Here is a 12020-nt window from a genome sequence, read left to right as displayed (position 1 = left end):
TGATTATAGTGTCAATAAAACTCATCAATTAGATAATAAAAATATCTAGATCTTATAATTCTAGAAAACTATGATAAGATAAAATATATGTATACATAATTTGTAAACATATATTTGTCGAGCTCCCTGATAATAATCGATTAGTATAAAATAGAATTAGTTATGTACCGTTAGATTATCGAAAAACGATTTCCAAATCATTGCCGATACTCTAGGGAGTTGTCAAGTAAATACCAACTTAGTATTAAATTGATTTTAGTTAATGCTATATTAGTCTTGGGCCCCTGGGCGTTACAAATTAGCATATTCACATGGATACAGTACGTGTCTCATTTACATGTGGTTAATGCAAATCTAAAATTCATGTAATTGTGCTAATAGGGTATATCGGTGAGTATATTTTTGAGCGCGATCATTGGGAGATTATGCTGCAATAGAATATAATACTTCATTGTGTTACATTTCTCTTTCCAAATCCTAATCCTAACTAATATTATAAAAGAGAAAGTATGTTTGTTCGTATGTTTGTTTATTTGTTTGTTTATAACCTCTTCGCGCTCTATATGCTCAACCAATCTTCTTGAAATTTTGCATACAATAACATGTAGTTTGAAGTGTTGAGAAGGACATAGGGTTTGGCACCTTTCGTCCCGGAAAAGTAACCTTTCCCGTGTAATATTAACGCAGGCGAATCCGCGGGCAAAAACCAATAACCCTTAAATTTACTGATTCCGTCTATATGAAGAAAAACATTTGCAATTTCTTAATAATTAAAATTTAAGAAGCATTGTATCCGTTTATTGCTAAATGTCTTCTATAAAATAGTACATAATTATTACATCTTCCTTTTTTTTTTATAAATATAATACCAAAATTTTGTCAGAAATGGCGTATTTTAATGTAATTTGAAACCAACTTCGTGACTGAAACCGATTTCATTCAGAATTATGAAACGGAAAGTTGGCACAAATTAATGGCGAATCAGCTTAAAACTTTGCCGTTATTAAAATAATTATTGTATAATTTGACATAACTCGTTTATAGGTTTTTAGATTTATCAAATTAATTACTTTGAAAATGAATAATAAATTATTTTTTCTATTTTGAGATGTGTCTCGTGACTTGACCTAAATCATATCGACGGCAATTGCAGAGATTAGCACGTTTAAACAAACACTATTCTTATAGCAATTATACTAACTCAACTGCTTAGAAGATAAGTAGATTTTACATTATGTACCTAAGTTTCAAAAATTATAATTATACAAATACATACAAGTTTCGATGCATTTCAAAATAGCTAAAATGGCACAAGCCCATCGATAATTAAATCTCTTGTTTCAAAGACCCTCCGGACAGGGTATTAGCTGCTATTTGAAACAGGATTATGGATAAATTTGCTTAATTACCATGTCGTTAATGATAAAAAAAATACTTACAAACACAAATTAGTGTGGGCGGATTGGAAATATCTAACAGACTCCGGGCTCATGTGGTGGGATGTCTTACAAACTATAATATTTAGAATAAATATGGAACTTTCTGAAATAATATAATTGAAATGCAAAATAAAATCATTGTTACCGATATAAAATCATTATAATCAAATAGAAGTTCAATAAATCAAATAAAAATCAAATTTTTCATTGTATGTCCATTGCAATTTGTTTTCAATCACTACTTAAACTATATCCGATAAAATATACAGTACAACGTTGTATCTGTCAAATGCTTTGCAACATTTTACGGCCGAACTATAAAATTGGCTATGCCCTCACAAAGATCCGGCAAACAGATTCGATGTAAAACTTAGTGTTGATCTGTTACCGCACCTTGTTTATTGGTCCAATGTTAACGCTTTAGTCAAGCAGACAAAATTTCTTCGGATTTCACGTCAAAGAGACCTGAACATTATTAAATATCTACGTATGAGCTTGATGAGGGAGTTGATTACTCAAATGAAAATCTGCATAGATTTTTTTCTTATGAGGACAAATTCAATCCTTTTGAACAACATTTGTTATATATTAAAACACCAAAATACAATAATTAAGAAGTCTAAGTATTACTTAAGTTATACTTTTCATTTAGTATTACTCAAGTTTAGTTGACTGTCATTAATCTGAGTATTTTCCTGGTTTCTTCATTATTTTATTTAAACATGACTTTATTGTTTTATTTCGCTTTTATTTTTAAGTACATAAATCTTATATATACTTATGGCCCGTGTCAACTTCACCATTATAAATTATACGCCTAAACCTTCCTCAGAAAGCACACAATATTTTGGTGCTTTCTGAGGAAGGTTTAGGACAGATAGTCGCGACTACGTAATATAATACGACGCGATATTATAAAAATAATAAGGTTCTATAAACTTATCTAAATAAAGACCCAAGAATTACTAGTATTAAAGTAAATTAAATTTAATCGAATTAAATTAACTTCTAGACCATTTCGAAGATATTATTTACATGTATTCTGTTTAACGTCGTTGTAATAAAAACAAAACGGCTCGTTCCACAGAATCTACAGAAATCCAGTAAAATTTGCAAGAAACTAGTGTACTTTTATCTGTACCATTCGTTTGTTTGTTCGTCTATCCTCAACCATAAATATTCACGGAAGCGTATCTACTTTTATGTCTGTATTCAAGGTTTGAAAAAGGTTTTACTGAACCATGTTTGTATGTTTATCTGTTTATTTATTGCACCAATAACTCGGAACTATCTGGGTTGTCCACGTTAAGAAATTGTTTTTTGTTTGTTTTGCAATGCGTTTTTTTATACAACTTATTGCGGATTTTATGTGTTTACTTCTAAGTACCTATATCATCATGAAGAAAGCTGCGCTCTAACTGATGATTAATCAGCTAGCTTGTGAAATGGAAAATGCAATGGCAAATCCGTCTGTATTTTGCCAGAACCGAGCGAGGCCCACAAATCAACATGGGGCAAAATAAATTTTTTGTATGTATGTTTGTAACACGAACTTAACCGTTGGTCTGATTGTGATGAAATTTAAAAGGCATATAGGATCTGTAATAGATTTTTTTAAGTTCGTGAGGCAATAAAATCGGTTAAGTAGTTTTTGAAATATTCACAATTTTGTAAAAACTCATTATAAATTTATTGTGTTTGCGAGGTCTGAGGATGTATGTTCGCGGCAAACAATTAGTTATTTTACATTCCATATAATGATCCTCGGCTATGAGGAATATGACAATAAATTCCTAAATGCTAGAACGACAGTCGTGTTTATTTATTTAAAAACATTATTGCACAAAACAAAATTTAAGTTCATTCAGTCATATAAGGAAAACTAAACAAAAAAGTTTTTTTTTCATGTCAACAGGTTATGTATTATTGACTAAAGAATCTTGAATTTGAAATACGAATTCATATAAGTACATGTAATGACCGTACTTGAGCAGAGTTCATTAAAATCGCAAAAATAATCGGCACACGGTCGACTAAATGCAGAACCGAGGGCCCTTGACTTGACGAGTAAAGTAAAGAATAAATTACCTTAATTATATTTTCAACTAACTGCGGAGTTCAACAATAAAGTTGATAAGTCTAATGAAGCAAATTTTGAACTTTGTTCCGATCTTTAATTAGGAAAATGGCTCATTACACCGTTTCTAAATAAGGGTCTCTGAATTGAATAATTTTATTTATGTTTGTTTCGATACAAATTATACAAAAACAATAACAGTTTTTCTAATCACATGAAACCCATACATTCACCTATTCTTACCAATATTAAAGTTTTGACCGCAGTGGTTTACCACTGCGCCACCGAGGTCGTCAAAACTCGAGTTCGATGCCCGGTCGGGTCATGATAGAAAGTGGTCTTTTTCTGATTTGCCCGGGTCTTGGATGTTTATCTATATATGTATTTGTTATAAAATATAGTATCGTTGAGTTAGTATCCCATAACACAAGTCTCGAACTTACTTTGGGGCTGGCTCAATCTGTGTGATTTGTCCTAATATTTATTTATTTATATACTAAAAGTGTATTTGTTTGACCTTCTTTCACGTCGAAATGTGTCATAGGATTGAGTTAATTTATAATGTGGAGATAGAGTAAAAGAATGACATAGGCCACAGGTAGGGAGAGGAAACAATATTATCTATATATTTTAAAAGCGAAAAACACTCTAGTCGAAAACTACTCAGCCCATATAGATGAAATTTGGAAGGTGGATTCTGTCTAGAAGATTAAGGCAGGATTTTTGAAAATTCCATAGTTAAGGAGGCTCATTGATTACGCGACAAAAGGATGATTGAAATTATACTTCGATTCCTTTTAAGAAATGAAATTGACGCGGGTGAAGTAGCGGACAAAAGCCAGTTATAAAAATAAATTTTGATGTTTATATAGTCTAGTTATCTTACTTTGGAATACATACAAACTTTTGCATATTAATGAGATATGTTGAGAAACAAATGAAGTAAAAAGATCTCAACTTGATTTAGGTATCAAAAGTTTTGATTTTTGATGAGTACACTCAAAAAAAGAAAGAAAAAGAATCAAATCAAATTATTTATTTAGAAATTAGACCTTCACGGGCACTTTTTCACGTCAAATTTTATATTAAACAGTAATTTCTTACAAGCTAAAAACTACATTTCTAAATGACCACTGCTGAGAAGAAATGCCGAAAGAAACTCATTTGAACAGTGTTGATCGCTATCATGCCAGAAGGGCTCACCATTATTGTTTCTTCCAACTTAGCTACTTTAGCTTTAGCGCGCTAAGTACTTACCTAAATGCACATTTTTATACCAAAACTAAACGTAGTCAACACGAGAAAAAACTGTTGTTAACAGGAATGTTATACCAAAATCTGAATTAAATAATAAAACTTTTTATAAGTTATCACCTAATAAAATCATTGGAACTAGGTACTCCGTCGTAGAATACATCGCATAAAATATTTGTCTACCTCATCTCGCCCATTGCAATGCTTGACAAGGTGCATATGACTATGTTGTTATAAAATATAATTAAGTCACATGCATATGTAATGCAATTAAAATAAATAAGTCTAAATCGATTAATTCTAAATATTCTTGTTCCAGATAACCAGTAAATGGTCCGCAAAAGCAGCACCAGTACACAAAATGGTCGATTTATAGCACGCAGCGATCATTACATAGAACGGTGGCGGTGGAAACAAAAAGATGTTAATGCTGACCATACTCCACTTCATAACTCTGCCAGTGCTCACGTCAAAGCTTGTGAGAGGAGAAACCACAATGGACGAGAAGCCACCACAACCAATGATCAGTTCTAGAGTAGTCAGAACCAAATACGGTGATCTAAGAGGATTTATTGTCACTCCAGAGTCAAGATATTTAGAACCGGTTGAGGTATTTCGAGGAGTCCCTTACGCGTCACCTCCTGTTGGATCTTTAAGATTTATGCCTCCCGTTTCTGGGGCGCAGTGGTCTGGAGTCAAAATTGCAGAAGAATTTAGCCCGGTGTGTCCACAGGTGTTGCCAGATATAAGGAATGAGACGGCTGTGCTGAAGAGGATCTCAAGAGGGCGGTTGGAATATTTGAAGAGGATTCTACCATTCCTCACGAATCAGTCGGAAGACTGCCTGTATTTGAATATTTACGCACCAGCTCAAGGTAATTATTCTTCTTATCCAATTATAGTAAGACTGTTGAGATTTTTTTCTTCTTTCGTTATAATCATAATCATAATTTTTATTTGAAAATGAATTATAATATGAATAAATTAAAATGAGTTATGAATTATAATCTACGCGTCGATACATTTAAATAGTTCTCTTGAAGTATGATTACGAATTTATTAATAAAAATATTGACTCATGACATGAGTCGACTCCAAAGATCAAAAGCTTTATAATATAATACAAAATAATGCTATAATAGAAGAATAAACAAATATAACAGCATTTACCGTCAAATAACACACATAATCCATTTCATTTTGCACAAAGAAAGCAAATTTAGAAAATGGCTTTGTAAAACGTTTAGACATAGGGGCTTACAAAAACTTGATTTATTAAAGGTCTGACGCTCGAATGAGCTAATTTTCAAAAGAGTTCTGCTCTGACGAAGGGAATCACATTCATTTCGCGTAACGAGAACCGGACGGAAAAATTGTGAATGGAGAGAGGAAATTAAAAATAAAATGAATGCTATATTATGAGACAAAGATATGCCCGATTGAATGTAAGAGAAAAGTAATTAATTTTTGCTCGACATTTCGGTTATTCTTTATTATTATAAAATTATGCCCTCTACCTTGGCATATTCGCGATAAACTCAAAAACTACTGCTCGGATTTTCATGCGGTTTTCACCAATAGATATTGTGATTCTTGAAGAAGGTTTGCGTAATTTCGAATCGAATTTGACACGCGCATGTCCAAATTATCAAGTTATGTGTCGTAAATAGGATAAGAATGTGTTTTGTTAGTTAAACAAAGAATTAGAATTTTGTACTTTATTAAATAATGGTTAATATTTATTATCAGTGTAAACAATGACTATTAGTTACACGGGACTAATCTTAACATGAACGTGTCCAAATTATCAAGTTTTGTGTCATAAATTAGATATAGATAACTATGTATTTAGTTAGAAAGTAATATTTTGAAAATGCTAAACTATTTTATTGTTTCATAGCAGTGTACAATGTCTGTTAGTCCAATTTATTTTTAATTTGTTATCTGTTGTCGACAGATAACAATTTTTTTACAAGCTTTTATTGAACTTGCAATGTAACTATGTCATTAATGTCCCTATAATATATTCTGTGGAATCTTGCTACTCAATTTTGAAGCAGGTATTTCAACCGATTGACTGAAATTTTATACACAGTTTCAATGCATTTCAGTATGAATGCGTGCATCCAGGAACGGCACCAGACGTGTAAACTCCTCAACGGTTTACTGCACGCATATGTTTTTTTTTTGCCACACATTGAATGCAATAAGATCTTTATGACAACAATAAAAACTTGTGTAAAAATGTAATGTTTGGAAAAATATTTATTTATAAGTTTAAATATAGAAAAAAAAATAAAATGTTTAATTTCATACACATACATACAGAGTTCGCATGATGTAATTTTTTTTTCATTTCACAGTCGTATTCCTCATGACTGAGGGTGGTCATTACGAGGAATTAAACACACATAACAACTTTCTTGTTATTAGTAATGGAGTAGTTTGCCATTACCTTCTCCATTTCACACATAAGTCAATAATCAACCAGTGTGCAGGTTTCCACACGATGTTTTCCTTCATCGGAAGCAAGTGGTGGTCGGTGGAAACTACTATACATGAGTCAGATCGGTATACAAACTCATGTGGCACGAGTAGGATTCGAAGTTGGGACTTTTCGATCCACAGGCGGACGTCTTAACCATTACACCACCACCGCTTCTTGATGACGTACTTACCTAATATTAATAATGAATATGTACATCAACTGAACACGCGGATAACCATTTTTTCATGTTCATTTAGTGAGTAACCCGACATTTTCGCACAAAATGGCCGTTGTGTTTTGCTAATTACAGCAACTGAAAAAGTTTGGATGATGGCCAGCTCAATTCTGTTTCGCTATGTGGGTCAATAGTGGAAACGTTCAACTGTACGTATAAAAACTACTGTTTCAATCCAACCTTAGGCATTTCCTCCATTCGTTGGGAGGAAATCGCTCGACCTACTTTGTAAAAAAATTTTCTATTATGTAAACTCTGTAAAGCCCCTTATGTAATCAAGCAGCTTCCTCCGTTAAAAGGCTATTTACACGATGTAAATAGAACGAATAAAGTCGGATGAAATGATGCATATGTGAAGATTGATGTATGGAGTATGTATTGAACAATTAATTATGTATGAAAGTAGCACTAGTGAATGAAAAGTTGAATATTTTCAGGTTAGGATGGTTTGGACATTGTAAAAAATATGATCATCATTTCAATGTTTTTTTTTTTAATATATTATAACTGGCTTTTGCCCGCGGTTTCGCTCGCGTTTTAGTCTTAGTTTTAGTTGAACGTATTTTAGTCAATATCACTAACTTCAACATTGTAGAAATTTCATATAAAAGTTTTTCACCCTTTTCACCCCCTTCGGGGTAGGATTTCCAGAAATCCTCTCTTAGTGCTCACCTACACTCCGCAGGGAACCTTCATGCAAAATTTCAGGTTACTAAGCCTGTACGTTGTCTGTCAGTCAGTCACTCAGTAACGGTTTTATATATATTGATTTTGTACATATTGGTATCACACAAGTTTTTCCGGAAGCAGAGGCTGGGCGTGGGTTTGATTCCCGCTCGGTTCCAGATTTTTTCGTGTCATTATTATTTTCAAAAAAGGTGATAGTTATGTCACTAAAAAGGGCTTAAACAAATAGCCGTAAAACTTAGAACTGAGAACTTAGTCCAAGTAGCCTACTACTTGGAGTAAGTTCTCTTTTTTTTCTTCCTTTAATCTTATAACTTTACGACGATTTGTACGCCCTTTTTAGTGACATAGCACAGGCACAGCTAGAAGGAACACTTGGTATTATAAACAAAAGCGTCGTTACTGATAAAAACTTTATCCCTCTTTCGAAAACCCCACTGCATATTCGATGTGAGGAAATTGGATTCTGGCGACTGTCAGTGCGCGTCACTCGGATTCTACACACGTCACTGTGGTTACAAAAAGACGAGCGAATTTTGACGGAAAGTCGGGGCGCGTCTGATGGTTTCGACAGCGAATTTAATTTTTTGTCTGCTTAGAGATATACGAGTTGTCACATATTCTTAGTAATTTTAGAAATATTATTAGAATGTTAGATATATGTTAACTCGTCGCCGACTGATCAGTAGGCTGATATAAATTATTTAACTCGTTGATGTTTTGCAATCGAGGGATTAAAATAGAAAATAAAATATCGTAATAAGAAAGAAAATAAGGTACTATAAATTTTGACTGCTACACTGGAGGTCCCGGGTTCGATCCCAGATTATGTCATCATTAAAAATGATATTTTTCATATTGATCCGAGTCTTAGCTGATTATCTATAAATAAGTAATGTGTATATTATAAAATATATTTATCGTATTATTGTTAAATTAGTATACCAAAACACAAGTCTCGAACTTATTTTGGGGCTAAGTCAATTTGTGTAAATAAAATCCATATATATTTATGATTATATAATTCCATCTTCCAAGAAACTATACCCCTCTACCAAATACAAAGTTCAGTCGTATTTTAAATGCCAAATGACTTTTGTCTCGCTCTTGACCTTTCAAAATAAAAGACAGAAGCGATCCCTCACCTAAAATAAAAGCAAAACTCCCAAAACCCGCGCTGCAGATATCAGGCGTTCTGTCGTCTGCACGATTTTGTACAGGCTTTTGTTAGCTCTGTACGCTACGAGGAGATTTTTCGTGCGGTACAAGTGATAAGCGTAAACCCCTCGTTGACGTCAGGCAGACGGCCGGTTGTAAAATCAAGTTTTAGGAGTAACATAGGCTATTAAAATAAAGCATTAGAATAAACAATCGTGAGTTATATGGCAACTAATATATAAACAAAAATAAAAAATTAAATATTTCATCAATCAAATAGTTATTTAATATCTTACTACAACACAATTTCACAATGCTAGCTAATTTAGTTTGGCAGAATAATATTTATTTTTATTCCTACTTAGTTTTATTTTACATAGTTTGATACTAATAAAGGTTTGTGTATCAAATTAACTATTGGTGTATGAATTGAAAATATTGACATTTGGTTCGACGCTTTATGTCTTCGAGATTTACGAGAGTAGTAATTTGAGTCTGTCTTAAGAGCCGCTTAAGTCTCATTATATTAGTTTTCTTTAATCTATTAAATATTTATTAATTGTCCTATAACAACAACATTTACGCTTGTCTGTATGTTTATATATTTCTCCTATATAATATATTTTTTATTTTAATATTTTATTTCTTGCTTTAATACTGTTAAGTTTAATGCACCCTCTTAGTTTACTTGTGTCTCTTTCCATCCAAAGGTTGGCTGGAAGAAATTGCATTAGATAACGCCTTTGCACTCATTATGTTTGAATATCTTGTTGTAACTTATAACTAACTCTATGGTCTGTGGTTTATAAATTGGGCCACACAAAGAAGTGTGGTTTCGGGGACAACCTCGAAAATAGTCTTTTAGCTTTAAATAAACGTGGAGCGATGCGCCCGCGGGCGCTTTCTGCGATTTTCATTAAGACAGTGCTATATTACACCGCCATTTTAGGAATGTACTTACTTTTCTTTTTAACATTGTTATATTACTATTGTATGAGATTTCGAGGATGTATGTATACTCGAATTTTTTTTTCTTATTAATCTCGGATCTCCAATTTTTTTGCTGTAATTAATTTTATCGGGATTGATGATTTTGGAGTTGGTTTAAACATTGAGAGAATAAGAGAGAATATTTAATATTGAATATGTCACCATATGTATTTATTATTTCATAAAAAAATTAAATGCAAGAATTTTAAGTATTCCATACTTTTATAATTATCTTTTTATCAAAATAGAAGAAAATATGTATTTGAAGTCAATTTTGGATTTTTTTTTTATTAAATATCTTTTAATAGCTACACTTAAATACCAAATTATCAGCATAAGTAAAATTGCTTGTAAATCTCAACCAAACCTAGAGTGTCCACAAAAACCGCAACTGAATATTCAACTGGAATCGCAGCAATAATTTATCCACGCTATGCTGATCAATTAGGAATTTGCATATCTTGGCCAGAGACACACGTTCCTGGTTCTGAATCGGCCAGAATCGGTGCAGGATTCGGTCAAATTCGGCATTCAATCGGCATTCGATGAATAACGGCGAATGGAGGGAAACGCTCTAACTAAAATTAGATTTTTTCAAAAGGCAATTTTCAACCCCTTTCTAATAAATAATACTTTTTTACCCATATTTCATCTCCCTCCTACTTGGCTTTTTTTCTGATATAGGTACATAATAAAATTATTGAACTGGTAGTAAAGTAGTAAACAGATAACACAAAGAGCTTAAGGTGTAATATATTAGAACAAATCACACAGATTGAGCTAGCCCCAAAATAGGTTCGAAACTTGTGTTATGGGATACTAACTCAGTATATTTTATAACAAATACATATATATATAGATAAACATCCAAGACCCGAGCCAATCAGAAAAAGATCATTTTCCATCGTGACCCGACCGGGGATCGAACCCGGGACCTCTCGGTTCAGTGGCAAGAACTTTACCACTTCGCCACCGAGGTCGTCAACTGCACACACACACACAAACGGAGTCATCATATTGTGTTTATTTGTATAAAAATCAACTTTTAATATTTTATACCAAAACTACATCAATTATTATGCCAAAAAAAATTAGATTCAATCAAAATAATAATGACAAAATAGCAGGCTCTTGAATGTAGAAGAAAGCAAAGGGAGTCGATACTGATCGCTTTTGAAATAATCCACTTTCAGACCGTCAGTCGCTGATCGAAACTCAATGGAAAGGCTTGCATTCTGTTCTAATTCTATTGGTTATTCGATTATGATCGATTTTTCATCGTGGTGTATGAAATTGTCTGCTGAAATGGTCCATAGATCTGATTATTCATTACGGGACCACACAGAGCTGCTGTGTCGTGGTCTAATGGTAAAACTCGAAATAACCGTGACCATGAATAGGTAGCAAACAAATTTACTGTCTCTTATACATATATTTTTTTTAATTTAAAAAAATGTGTTTTACATATTAGTTAGGACACAATGAAGTCTAAAAAAGCAATACATATTGAAGTGTATCGCTTTTTTATACTTAGATTTGTGGCCACATAGTGAACAAACAGATCCAGCCCTGACAAAAATATAACTAACTGGCTTTTTGCCACGGATTTTCCCGCATTTATTTTCACACACCTAAGTTTCATGATTCTATTTTGAAAAAAAAAAATTGGCCCATATTTGAACGGTAACAACC

At 32.7% G+C, this 12020-nt stretch overlaps 1 protein-coding gene across 1 annotated transcript in view; it reads left to right on the top strand.

Annotated features, from left to right (window-relative positions):
• Positions 1-12020, top strand: part of Nlg3 (Neuroligin 3) — an 82712-nt gene that overhangs the window by 26564 nt on the left and 44128 nt on the right. The window contains exon 2 of the mRNA XM_053745622.1: positions 5090-5645. Coding sequence (XP_053601597.1) covers positions 5192-5645 — 454 coding nt within the window. The 5' untranslated portion in view covers positions 5090-5191. The remainder of the gene's footprint in view (positions 1-5089; positions 5646-12020) is intronic.

The sequence above is a fragment of the Plodia interpunctella genome, chromosome 5 (assembly GCF_027563975.2).
Source record: "Plodia interpunctella isolate USDA-ARS_2022_Savannah chromosome 5, ilPloInte3.2, whole genome shotgun sequence".
Taxonomy (NCBI): Eukaryota; Metazoa; Arthropoda; class Insecta; order Lepidoptera; family Pyralidae; genus Plodia; species Plodia interpunctella.
Note: the sequence above shows the minus strand (reverse complement) of the source record. Positions and strands in the feature narration are given on the sequence as shown.